This window comes from Cryptomeria japonica, chromosome 2, assembly GCF_030272615.1.
Source record: "Cryptomeria japonica chromosome 2, Sugi_1.0, whole genome shotgun sequence".
NCBI lineage: Eukaryota > Viridiplantae > Streptophyta > Pinopsida > Cupressales > Cupressaceae > Cryptomeria > Cryptomeria japonica.
This window is the reverse complement of record NC_081406.1, coordinates 89,242,111-89,254,894: the sequence shown is the minus strand read 5'-3', so window position 1 is coordinate 89,254,894 and position 12,784 is coordinate 89,242,111. Positions and strand designations below refer to the sequence as shown.

Below are 12,784 nucleotides of genomic sequence, written 5' to 3'. Positions count from 1 at the left end.
ATCAATCGACACCATATCCAAAAACAGAGAAATCCGGATCACCATCAACTTACCCAATCCACGTTGAATACCAACTAGAACACGTCTTCTGGAGCACCAATGATTCCGAGAACACATCTTCTGGATCACCAACACCAAAGCCATGTGTTGACATCAACGGCAACCACTATGTTGACATCAATAACAACCAAGGCAATCATCAACATCACATTTGCAACACCTTATTCTACTACAAACATTTTAGAAATGCTTCATACAATTCAAACTAAAATAAAATAAACAACAAATGTTGAATTTGAAAATAATCAAGGTGATCTAAAAAGTGAAATGGATATTCAATATCATTTATGGTAAGCCTACTAGATAAACATCGTGAATTACAAATTATTAAAGAATATTTATAGATAAAAAATGAGAGTGACACCATTATTGATTAGCCCCATATTAGTTCAACCCCCATAAATGAGTACACTAGTGAAGGCCTATTGGACATGTCATTTTCAACTCTTTTTCCAAATGAAAATGCACCATGCATGCAACCTCGAGCTAGGGAAGTGCAACTTCATGAATATATCTTGCATCTTATGTGATTTCATGATAATAGATTTGGACAACATCCAAGATTTAGATACAGCCTTTTAAATCTTATGATGTGCCATCGTAGCAAGCAATTGCATTGATATAAAAGATAATATACCTACCATTATTAAAGGCCTTTGTGCCCACTTGCATAAACTACAATATAGTCAATTGACTGAATAACTAATGCATTTTGACTCTTCCTTACAAGGGACACAATCATATTAGAACAGGTCATAGTGTTCTAACAAATATGATGAACCAAATAGGTTCCCCAAATTTTTCTTCATATTAAGTGCAACAAATACAAAGTAGTTTGACTAACACAATCTTATTGCAAGCATCAATACATCTACATTGATCTCTAACAAACATTGTACAAATAACGAGATTAAAAATCCACACACCACATCCCTATATGTACATCAACAATTCACAATATTTTGTGAAAAATGTCATTAAGAAGATTATGCATGTATAAAATTATTGGTATAGATATAAATGAAGAATTGAGGTTTTTACACATATACATGAATTCCTATGGCTAGAAAATGCACCAAACATGGACAAACTAGATTGGGAAAATAATGTAGAAGTGGATAGAGCAAAAGAATTATTTGACAAGTGTGTCACTACTTGGAACCTTGTTCTAAATCTGAAATAAGCAACATGATACACAATTATAATGGATGATTCATGCCTACCAAACACATCTGGAATATTCTCTACTAATCCCCACATTGATTGTGAAAAATTAGTTAATCGTGCACAAAGACCCACTAAATGCAGTGAGAGGACTTGCCTACGTAAGAAAGGGCAACATGTAGAATGAAAATATAAATTTCCATGTAAAGAATGCACAAAATCCACTTTATCATGTGATGAATCAAGAAACAAATCTTATGAACCATCAAGAAATGATGTCATGCTAAATATTCATAACCTAGAGATGCTTTCAATGTGGAGAGCTAATATAAATTGTCAACTCATCATCTCATTAACCTCTTGTTCTCGAATGCATTGCCAAGTACGCATCTAAAGTTGAAAGAGAATAAGAAGTGTTAACATATTGGCAAAAATATGTTCAAATGAAAGATTAAAAGACCAAGCTTTGAAAACATATCAACAGTCCATGACATAGATTATCGCATACAGAGATACAGGAGCACATGAAACATATCGTATGCTACAAAAATTATTGCTCATTATTTGTAATTGAAATTTATATCATTGAATGTAGGTTAAAAAAGTGTCCCATCCCCTAAAGGGAACAATCAATGGTAGTGAAATACAATCTAACTACATGCAATCCTATATGCACCCCCCATATTACCTAGAGATTGAATTGGCAAGATCCTTCACATGTTTGTTGCAAAGGTTGCAAACCGTGATATAGAAAAGAAAAAGCAATATTGCAAGTATTTCCACAATTTTATACCATTTCAAAAGAAGGCTCTAAATATTTTGAAACAGTTTATTAAAATGAGTTACTTGTATATACAAATAGATAGAGATATAGGGCTAAGTAAAGACGAAAGTGTCAATCATTGGAAGCACATGAATACAAAAAAATACAATGAATGACATGTTGATCACACAGATCAAATTGAAGATATATCCTTAAAGATGAAAATTATTCTGATGAAGAGATGGATAAACAAGATACTCTAGAAATTAATGAATGTGAATTATCATCTCAACTAGGCCTTTCTCAATTTAAATGAACTTGAAATGGTAGATCGACGTGATTTTGACAATTATCACAAATCAGAAAAACACAATATTCCTCCACATTTGCACGATGTTGCAATTCAATTTTTAAACACAAACAAGATGTTCATTCTCCCTTTTGTACAACCAAAATTCTAAGTTATCACCAAAACAACAACAACTTACTATCATTACAAATCACTCAACAGATAATCGCTCAAGACAACTGCTACATATATATACACAAAGACCTGTAGGCACTGAAAAATTCTATCTAATTAGTTGCATAATCAATGTACTTCAAACTTCCATACTAGAAAGAGTAAGCCCACTCCTTGCTCTCGCTCCAACAAAAATTGCAGCATTTAATATACAAGCCACTATATATGCATCTCTCAAGATTCCAATTAGAGAAATGCATCCATTGCAGGGACAAACATTGAGAATAGTTCAAGAAGAGATGAAAATATACAATCCATTCTCATTGATAAGATGAGCTTCATTGGATCAAAACTACTATCAAAAATTGATAGTAGAGTACTTGAAGCAAACCCCCAGCAACAAAATCTTCTTTAGTGGCATTCCTATAATTCTTCTAGGAAACCTTGCCCAACTACCAGCTGTGGATAAACCTATCTATGCAGCAAAGACAACTGCAAGAAACCCTATGGGTTAAATTTAATGCAGTTGTTACATTACAAATAATATTTAGACAAGGTGACAATTCAATTCAAATACAATTTCGTCTCATGTACTTTGTTCTCCTTTCACCAATGAAGAGTCTATGGTGTTCTGTGCGAATTGTTTCTAGACTTTCAAACTACTATCTTGGATATATTTGGCCTGTGTAATTCTTTACATAATTACATTAATCGGTGCTTGTAAATCATGCGTTGTGCTCTTTCAAAAGTCTTTGAGTTGTGTACTTGCTCTTAAATAATTAAGAGCTATGCTTTCTTAAAAAAAGAAACATAAATCACCATAGTATTAGAGAATTGTTTTAGTTTTTGAGATTTTCTCTTTCGCTTTTCCTCCAAATTCCAAAGTTAAAAGAAAAGCCAACTTCATTGACATCAGGAGGTTATTTTATGAATCAAGGTCACACATTCATAATGTTTCCCATTGCTGGTATTTGATTGAAAATTCAAGCATCAATACTGACCTTAACTAATTCCATGCTACCAGTTCAAAACTGAGACACAAATCCTCCCTCCCTCGAAGTGGCTAAAATGTCAACTGGCTGCCTCTAGTGACGAAAGCCCAACAGGTAAATACTGCACCCTCCTCCACACCCAGTACCTCTTTCCCAAGCACCTATGTGTGGGATTCCAAGGCTCCTACTCTTTATCCTCATGCAACATTTCTACTTCCTTTGGTCCCTCAGTTGACATCTGATTTCTCAGTCACTTACTGGCATGCAATACTATAATCTATCATACTTTTTTTTTCTTTTAAAAAACTCCCATTAGCTAGCGAAATCTTAGCTCTGATACAGCCATAACAACCTCTACTAAATGCACATAGAAAATGTGCTTCAAATTCTGATGCAACTTCAACAACATACGTTCAAGTTGTTATCTACCAGTCTAATACCAGAAATACGTTAGCAACAGATATTTTATTTTTTATTCAAATACATGCATTCATCGAAATTCACTAGACTGATACAACTTGCTGGACTCACCCAATATGCCTCTGCTTATTCTGATGAAGTCCTGCTAACACTCTGTATAACAACTTGCTTCCTAAGGGTTTCTGTCCCCAAGAAATCGGTTGACACACTTAAAAGGGTTCCACCTCCAAATTTCTAAAGTATCTTTTTCTTTTCCTCCCAGTACTACCTATGTACTCTATGATTCCTCAAATATAGGCAATTCAGTCCTCAACCAATGGCAATCTGACTAACAGTTTCCTTCCTCAATTATTTCCTTATTTACCCAACCCTAACTGACTGATCCACCTTACTTCCTTTTTGAACTGACCCTAACTGACTCCACCTTATTTCAAGAATATACCAACCCTAACTATTCCCACGCTAACAGTTCACTCGTTCAATGCTCTCTTGTGCTGCCAGTTCCCTCAATCAAAGCTCCTATTGCATTGATCAACTAGAATATTTAAACTGAAAGGCATCTCCAGGATAAAGTTATTACATCAGGTCTCCGACAAGGGAAAAATTAACAAACATGTTAAAAATAGGAATTTCATCTCTGAAGGTGAAAGATGAGAAAGCACAGTCAAATGTCGAATGATAATGAAAAGCATGATTAAAAAAATTGGGTCGATCTCAAATAGTGATAGCTGAAGCTTTGCCAAAGTGGCGAAGAAAGGCAAAGAAGAAAAGGCACAGAAACAAGCCTGGTGCAGCAAGGTACAGAGTTGTGATTAAAACAATAGTCACCAACTGATGGTGAAGGAACGAGGCCACCATTCAAATCAAGTGACATGGGTAAATGAATAAGGATAGACCATAGAACTATAATAAACAATTGTCACCCCTAAAACTATTGCCAACAAGCATTAAACCTTGGCAAGGAGAAGACAGCATACTTTTATTATAAAATAGCTCAACCATAAGCATAAATATATGCAATAGGGAACATTTTTTATGCCACGTGTCAAGATTAACAGTCTAAGACTACAAAAAATCGATGAGGTGTTGGCTAGTGTAACAAGTGAAAAGGAACTGCAACTAACCACGCCCTATTTTTATGCTGATGGTACAGGAACGAGGACACTATTCAAATCAAGTTACATGAGTAAATGAACAAGGCTAGACCATTGAACTATACTAAACAATTGTCACCCATATAACTATTACCAACAAGCATTAAACCTTGGAAAAGAGAAGACAACATACTTTTATTATAAAATAGCTTTCACCATAAACATAAATCCATACAAGGAACAATTTTTATGCCACATATAAAGATTAAAAATCTGAGATTACAAAGAATCAATGAGGCGTTGGCAAGTGTAACAAGGGAAATGGAACTGCAACTAACCACACCATTTTCATGCCACGTATCAAGATTAACAATCCAAAGAATCCATGAGGTTTTGCCAAGTGTAAAACAGGAAATGAATCTACAATAAGCCACACCAATTATATGGAACTAAATTACAAAGAAAATTATGCTGGAGATACTCAATACAAAAATCACCTCATAAGCTAAATCCATTTTATTGTTGTGAACTGTACAATCATTTGATATGCATAATATATAAGTTTAAAATCAAATAATAACAAGTAACCAGAATTATAATAGAAAAGAAGACAAAAAGATAATAAATTCATCCAGGATACAATCACAATCATACATCAATATACACTTCCTATGAGCTGTATGATTATAGATTAGATTCAAATCAAGAAAAGTAGTTGACAATAATAAGTCTCGTTTATTAAACCAAATTAAGCATTGCCTATCAGCTATCAAAGAAAAGAATTTTGCAATAGAAGTGTAAGCATTTGTAAAATATTAAAAGGCTATACTCCTTGATCTCTTCTCATCCAAAAATCCAGGAAAATATTCCACCCACATTCCAAATCCAAGAATTTTAAGTGAAAACATGATCACCGCAGCCTCCTTGCCTCTCTTTCAGATTCCAGCAGAGTAAGGACATCACCTTCTCTGACAGGACCTTTCACATTTCGCATAATAAGGCGATTCTGATCATCTATAAATTTAACTCGAACCTGTGTTACTTGACCCCTTGATCCAGTACGTCCAATAACCTTGACCACAACAGCCAGTTTAACCCCTGTATCCATGATTTCCTGCTAAGGCATAAAGGAGGGTTAAATAACATAGAGGTAGCAATCATAACAATCAAGTTTTAAGTTAAACCCATAAAAAATCTGGAAAGAGGTAATTTGTTTAAAACTAAGCAAAGAAACTAACTACAAAACAATGGGAAGGAGAGCAGATATGATTAGCTGGTTATGTTTTCAAGTTTCAACCATGAAACTATATGAACAAGATTAGCTTGCTAAATTTCAGTCAAACTTCATCAATACCAAGTGTTTTTACACAAAGAAGGATTCAATTTACCTCTGAGGATGTTCGATGGAGGGGAATACATCAACAATTTATCATCCAGTGATTCAATAGAAACTAAAATGAAAAATCATAAAAAATGCAAAAAAAGTAGAAGAAACTGCTATTGAAAACAATGATCAACTATTGCTTATTAAATTTAGGCAGCAGCAACTACTGATGATATTGAGAAAGCCTCCTCCATGGACCACCAGGGTACCCACCCATATTTTGGTAGTGTCACTATGCATCAAAGGTCCAAATTATCGTGTAGGTATAAAAATGAGGGCTATCCGTCCAATGGAACTGTTATGTAATGTAAGACCCATATGAAAGTATGAGCCGTATTCAAATCCTGTGGAAGCCCTACAATCCTAACATGTGGCAAGAACATAGGGAACTTATTAATCTGCTCAAATTTCACCAACTCTAACAGTTAAGGCAATGAAAGAGTAAGCAAATCTGAGTTCAAGATGTTGACACCAAGGTAGCAGTACCATGCAATTGCAAAATAGTAAAAGCCTACAATAAAAAGCATCTACCTGAAAATCAGAAGCATCTACGACTTAAAACAAGAGTTCTTGAGCATTTACTATAATTCTGCTTCAGGCGGTCCCATGCATAATGTGGAAACAGATTAGGGTTTATAAACTGCTGAGAGTTCTTCGGCATTAAACATGTAATTACAAACAATCAAAATCATCGTATCTATATTTTTCAAATGTTATCTTCATCTATAGTCCTAAAGTTTCTATGCTGTTAAAAATTCATGATTTTTTCAATTTCATGAGGGCCTTTAACAGCAGATGTGGAATTTTCTCAATGGCCACTAAAAATTTCAGTGATGCAGATGCATGAGATCACTTGGTAAGGGTTAAGTTGACAATCTTCTAACTACAAGATATTTCCATATGTCATCTATGCCATCTAGGCTGTGCTTTTGAGAGCAGAATATAATGGGAATGCAAAAATAATTCATACCTTTCAATCTTATCTTCCTGTATAGCATTTAAAAATGTTCCTGAGAGTGGCTGCTTGTGATTTCTCATAAGCATTTTTGCAATACCACGTACAAGAAAGAAAAAAAAGAAATATGCTTGAGATTAGAAAAGTTTTCAGTTATTCATTTCAGAATTTGCATATGACTAGCACTTGCATTGAAAGGAGTTGCAATGGTTACACCAATTGTAATTTATATAGAATTTTCTGCACATTTGACAAGAGGTCCATATTTGCTAAAAGCCACAAGATCAAACTTATATTGCAGGATCGATGAAAAAACAACAAATTCTTTCAATTGGCAAAAAATTGATAGTATTAAAGTTAATAGTAACAGTTATCTGAGGCCAATATTTGCTAAAGCCACAAGATCAAACCTATATTGCAGGATCGATGAAAAAACAACAAACACTTTCAATTTGCAGAAAATTGATAGTATTAATGTTAATAGTAACAGTTATATGAGGCCTTGGAGTGGGGGAATGGTGCAGGAGCATCACCTTAGTGGTGCATTCATGCTCATTTTGTTGTTAGGAGTCTCTTTTTTGAGTTAGTGTAGGTCTTAGGGGATCCATTGGGATCATTTCAAATGTTTAGGATGTTTGATTTGGCTTAGAAATTCAAATTTTGGTTTTCCCTCCAAAATGCACATTTGAATTTCTAGGTGATTTGGGCTTGCTAGAGAGTCGGGGTTGTTCCTCAACCTTAGGTTTAGGTTTGTTTATGCAAATAAGGTCTTGGAAGACCATGTAAGACCATGTAAGGGCACTTTTCATGTTTTGGTAAGTACTAGGTGGCACTTTTTTTTTTACAAGTTTTATGAAAAAAGACATTAGGTTTTGGTGGCAAAAAGTATGTACCTTCGAATGTAACTGTTTTGTTGTAAAATCCACATGAAATGAAGGAGAAAAAAACGCTCCAATAAACGGTAGAGGAGTTTTTGATGGAAATTTTTTGTTTTCTTGCAAATTTTTGACAGTTTTTGACAGTTTTCCAGCTATAACAGACTGAGTTTTGCTTTGTACAGCCTTTTACAGACAGTTACAGGCCTAAAAAATGGTTTGAAAAGTTGCTGCTATGTTTTTAGAATCAAATGCTTTTGATTTGGTTTGATTTCATGGATTTTTGTGCAAGATATGACAAAATTACTAAACTCTGCCCTGTCAAAAAACTAGGGTTTCCAGCAAGAGGAAAAAATTCATAACTTGAGATTGCAAAGATCAAAATTGCTAAAAATTTGTGGAGACCTTCCTTAGATTGCTACCCAGGTACCCTCCAAAGGAAATTTCAAAATTCAACCATTTGTGTGAGTTATGCTTGACTGATTGTCTCATATTGCAGGAGAACTGTCATAAACCCAGTGAATTGAGGGTTTAGAGAGAAACTTGTTCTTTTTGAGTTTGTTTCAGGAGTATGAGGGTTTACAGAATCCAAGTGGAGTGTGTGAGGGTGTGAGAAGCCTAAGAAGGCACAAGGTTGAGTGAAGTTGTTGCAAACACCTAGTTAGACCCTTTTTTTTGAAGCTTGAACCTTTAGAGAAGATTGTATAAATCTTGCAAAGTCAGGGCGTTGGGACTGAAGCACATTTGTTGCTATCAATCTTGTTTATCCTCTGCATCAGGGAAGCCCTTGTGTTTAGGATCTAATTTGCCCTTGCCTTGCAACGCATAATATTGTAAATCAATAATAAAAAAAAGGATTTGGAAATTTATATTATTTTGAGGATTTGTTCATTTCATGGTGTTAAATTAAGTGGGACAACACTGAAGGGTATGGTTTTTTGAATGACATTTTCAACCCTAGCTGGATCAACTTTAGCAGGATTTAGGCCAGGTGTGAGCTCTGTGGGTAACTGAAATGCAGGAAACTCAAGTCCATCATTCATTCTGAAAGGTAAAGGCTCGTGCCAGGAGGGTGCCATGATAATCCTGCCATATTGCCACCCAGAAACCTAAGTTTTCATATTTCACTTGCCAACACATTCAAAACAAAATAGAAAAAAAAGGCACACAAGCAAATCCTAGAAAGTTTAAACCCCATTATCAAAATAAAACAATTTAAAAAAAATTAAAATCATAGAATTTCAAACTGTAAAATTTTGGATGCCTGCTAAGGCTTTTCATAAACTTTCCAAAATGAAAATTTAGATGCATTTGAACAAGTGAATGCTGTTGCAACGATTTACTCTAAAATGTAGTCGCCTTCTGAAGAAAAAATAAAGTTACAACACAAGATTGAGAGTGCATCACTTTCAATTTCTCATGATTTGACAATGGCATGCAGTAGCACAGAGAGCAGTCTGCCCTGCTACCGTTACTTTGAACATGTAGAACATTTGGAAGGGTTGGGTATAAAGTGAACATTTTGTCATCATGAATCATGTACAGAAAATCGTTTCCCATAACTATTGACTATTGTTGAGCCTTTGGCTCAAAATAAGATTTTGCTCTAATCCATCATTTTTTATTTGTTATTGGATACTTGGCAACCAATCAATATTAAAGGGCAGAAGTTACGCTGAGTGTATCAAACCATGAGAAATTGTAACTAGCAACTATAAGCCATGGTAGTAGGGTTTGTTGGGATTCAGACGTTCACTGAGTATGTTGATTAGCTGAAGAGTGCATTCATTAGTCCGACTTTGCACTAGGATAAAACTATAGTGGCTCTGTACATTCTTCTTGTAGGATGATTTTACTTATTTTTATATCCATTGTTGTATACTGACAGGCACTTTGTTGTTGTTTAAATCATTTTGAAGGCGATAGCTGTCTGATGTGAAACTCAAGGGTTCTATTTTATTGCAGAAACTGTTTTGAAATAGTTTGGGGACAAAAATCCTACTTGAAGATTAATTTTTTTGTGCGACCATAAGACTATCAAGTTAATGCCTTAAAAAGGTAAGGAAATGAGAACTGAAAAGGATAGGGGTTTTAGAAGTTATCGGTAATTGGGATTTTCTTAGTGCACGTCAGATTTATCTTTGCATTTGAGAGAGATGGCAGTTAATGGTTAGCAGAGAGGCATAAATTCCCATGGTCGGTTGATTGAGAAATGACTTCACTTTGATGTGAGATGCGTAGATTTTTCATGTAAATTGTTTCTTTTTAATTCCCTCTCAATCTGACATTTTTATCACCACAAATGATCTGTTTTGAATTTATGTAATACTTCATATCTGGAGAAACCGTAAAGCTTTTTTCAGTTTCCTATGCACAAACCTGTAGAGAAACTTGATAATATGCTTCACAAACAGGACTGACGGATCTCCCTTTCTTCTTATTTCATTACAGAATCAATAAAAGAAAATCAATACCTTCATTAAATAGATAACAACACAATTGTTTCAAAAATGAAATAAAGCACAAAAAAAAATAAACCAACCACGTAGAGATTAAAAAAAATAAACTCATTGAAACCATGGCAAGTGACTTACCTCAAGTTTCTGCACAAATTGTGTTCTGCTGTCTAAGATGCCGATAAGAAAATATGGGCAGAATTTGCAAGGAAAAAATTATATTTACGCAATCCTACCACGGCAGAATTTAATTTTATTTTAAATTTACGAAACCCTAAGACAACAGATTGAATTTGCAGGAAAAATTTATATTTACACAATACTAGGACGGCTGAATTTCTTTGGAGTTTACGAAACCCTAACACAGCAAATTTATATTCTATGAATTTTAACTTTAATAATTAAAGATTAATGGATAATGGATTTCTCTTAAATAAGGTCTTGAGGGATGAAGTGAATATTCCTAACACAACCCACGCATGGGGAGAACCAAGATGATATGATAACACCACCCCATGGTAAGCCCTTATGCACACAACCTAAGACTAGCAAAAATCTACATATATTCCAATGATATAATAATTGAATGTTCCTCATCACATAATATTCATTTTAAGTTCATACTAAGATGACTTTGTTCACTTTACCAAAATAGTAATAATGGTGAAACACATATGAAATGGCATGCCTATTTAATATCAATTTTGGTGCGTGATAAAAGAAATATGGGTGGTTTACAATCCATCCAATTAGGAGGTTTCAATATAAGGATTTGATTAAATGCGAGCACTCAAAAGTCTCAAATTATACATTTTACAACTTTCTTTTACTAGTGAATAATTAATAAATATGTGAATCTATTTTCCCATCTTTTGTGTGATCTTGTGCCACTCCAACAAATCCAGTAGTCCCTAATAATGTTTGAGTACCATCCAACCATGTGGTGCCCATAGGCCTACCCCACCATGCTAGGATATAGTTGTATAGAACAATAAATAGATTCACATAAAATAAGTATGGCTTATACACATGCCAAAAAATTTGCATACAAAATGTGTATGAACACATACAACATAACACAATATATATAAAACTTACAACATATCATCATTGCTCCAAGCTAGGTAGCAGAAGTAAAATCTTACCAATCATGCTACAAATTCATAATGACAAACATATGAGAGAGTGGGACTATGTAATGGTGATGATTGATTCCCGACCTATGATCATGTTCTCTCATGAATACAGCACAAGGGTAGGATGAGGGAGCCCTCTACCTAAAATCCATACCCTAAACATACTTACTTTCGCACTTACAACACCAAGGAAAACAAATGCAACAAATGGGATAGCTAGGAGATATCACATCTTAACTAGATAAATGTCCATCTATTTCCTACACACATGGTATAGTTACCCATGTAAAAGTGGGATTTCTACGAATCAAAGACACCCAAAAACAAGGGACAACTCTTTGTTAAAGGTTGTTCCACTAGGAGGTGCAAACCTTCCATCAACTGCAATGACAATGAGTCATTTTTTTATAAAGGTATGTTGTCTAATGTAAAAAATGACATAAATTTTAGATAACACTTGTTGATGAAATGACGACATGGAAATAATAATAAGGCCAAGAAAAATGATTTCTATATACAATTTTTTTTCCAAGAAATGATTGGAAATACCCATTCTCTAATGTAATAGAGGATTATAATGCAGTATATGGCGAAAAAGTTATTTTGTTTAAAAAAATCAAAACTTGTTTTGGGGTTTACCCCACCTCAAAAGTGACTTTACTTTATAATTTGGCATTGGCATTATTATAAAGTCACTTTATAAAATAAAGTATGTCCAGCTGTTAATTAATTAAATTTAAATAATCCCATAGGACTTGGGACTATTTAACATTTAATTAATTAATTATCACACAAAGAAAAGGGGAACATTACAATCCTCCCACCCCAAAATTGCTTGTCCTCAAGCAATCACATGTATCAAATCTACATTAAGCTCAAATGTTCCAACCAATACCTGGATCCCAAATTAATCTAGAACCTTTGCATGGTCTCACATGAAGTATGCAATGCTGCAACATAGATGTGAAGAGAATTGGTGCAGGAGCACCTAGGACTTAGGCTTAGAGATTTTTCTCATTTTG

At 34.3% G+C, this 12,784-nt stretch overlaps 1 protein-coding gene across 2 annotated transcripts; it reads right to left on the bottom strand.

Annotated features, from left to right (window-relative positions):
- Window positions 1-5,628: 5,628 nt before the first annotated feature.
- LOC131078809 (small ribosomal subunit protein eS28) lies at window positions 5,629-11,056 on the bottom strand. Of its 2 annotated transcripts, XM_058016575.2 has the most exons (3): window positions 10,765-11,056; window positions 10,550-10,603; window positions 5,629-6,070 (listed from the first exon to the last, which is right to left on the bottom strand). In XM_058016575.2, exon 3 carries the CDS (start codon window positions 6,062-6,064, stop codon window positions 5,867-5,869), a length of 198 nt encoding a protein of 65 aa, XP_057872558.1. In that variant the 5' UTR covers window positions 6,065-6,070; window positions 10,550-10,603; window positions 10,765-11,056; the 3' UTR covers window positions 5,629-5,866. The 2 variants fall into 2 exon arrangements, with proteins under 2 accessions (XP_057872558.1, XP_059072033.1); XM_059216050.1 differs by lacking the exon at window positions 10,550-10,603 and having other exon boundaries at window positions 10,765-11,014.
- Between the last annotated feature and the right edge of the window lie 1,728 nt (window positions 11,057-12,784).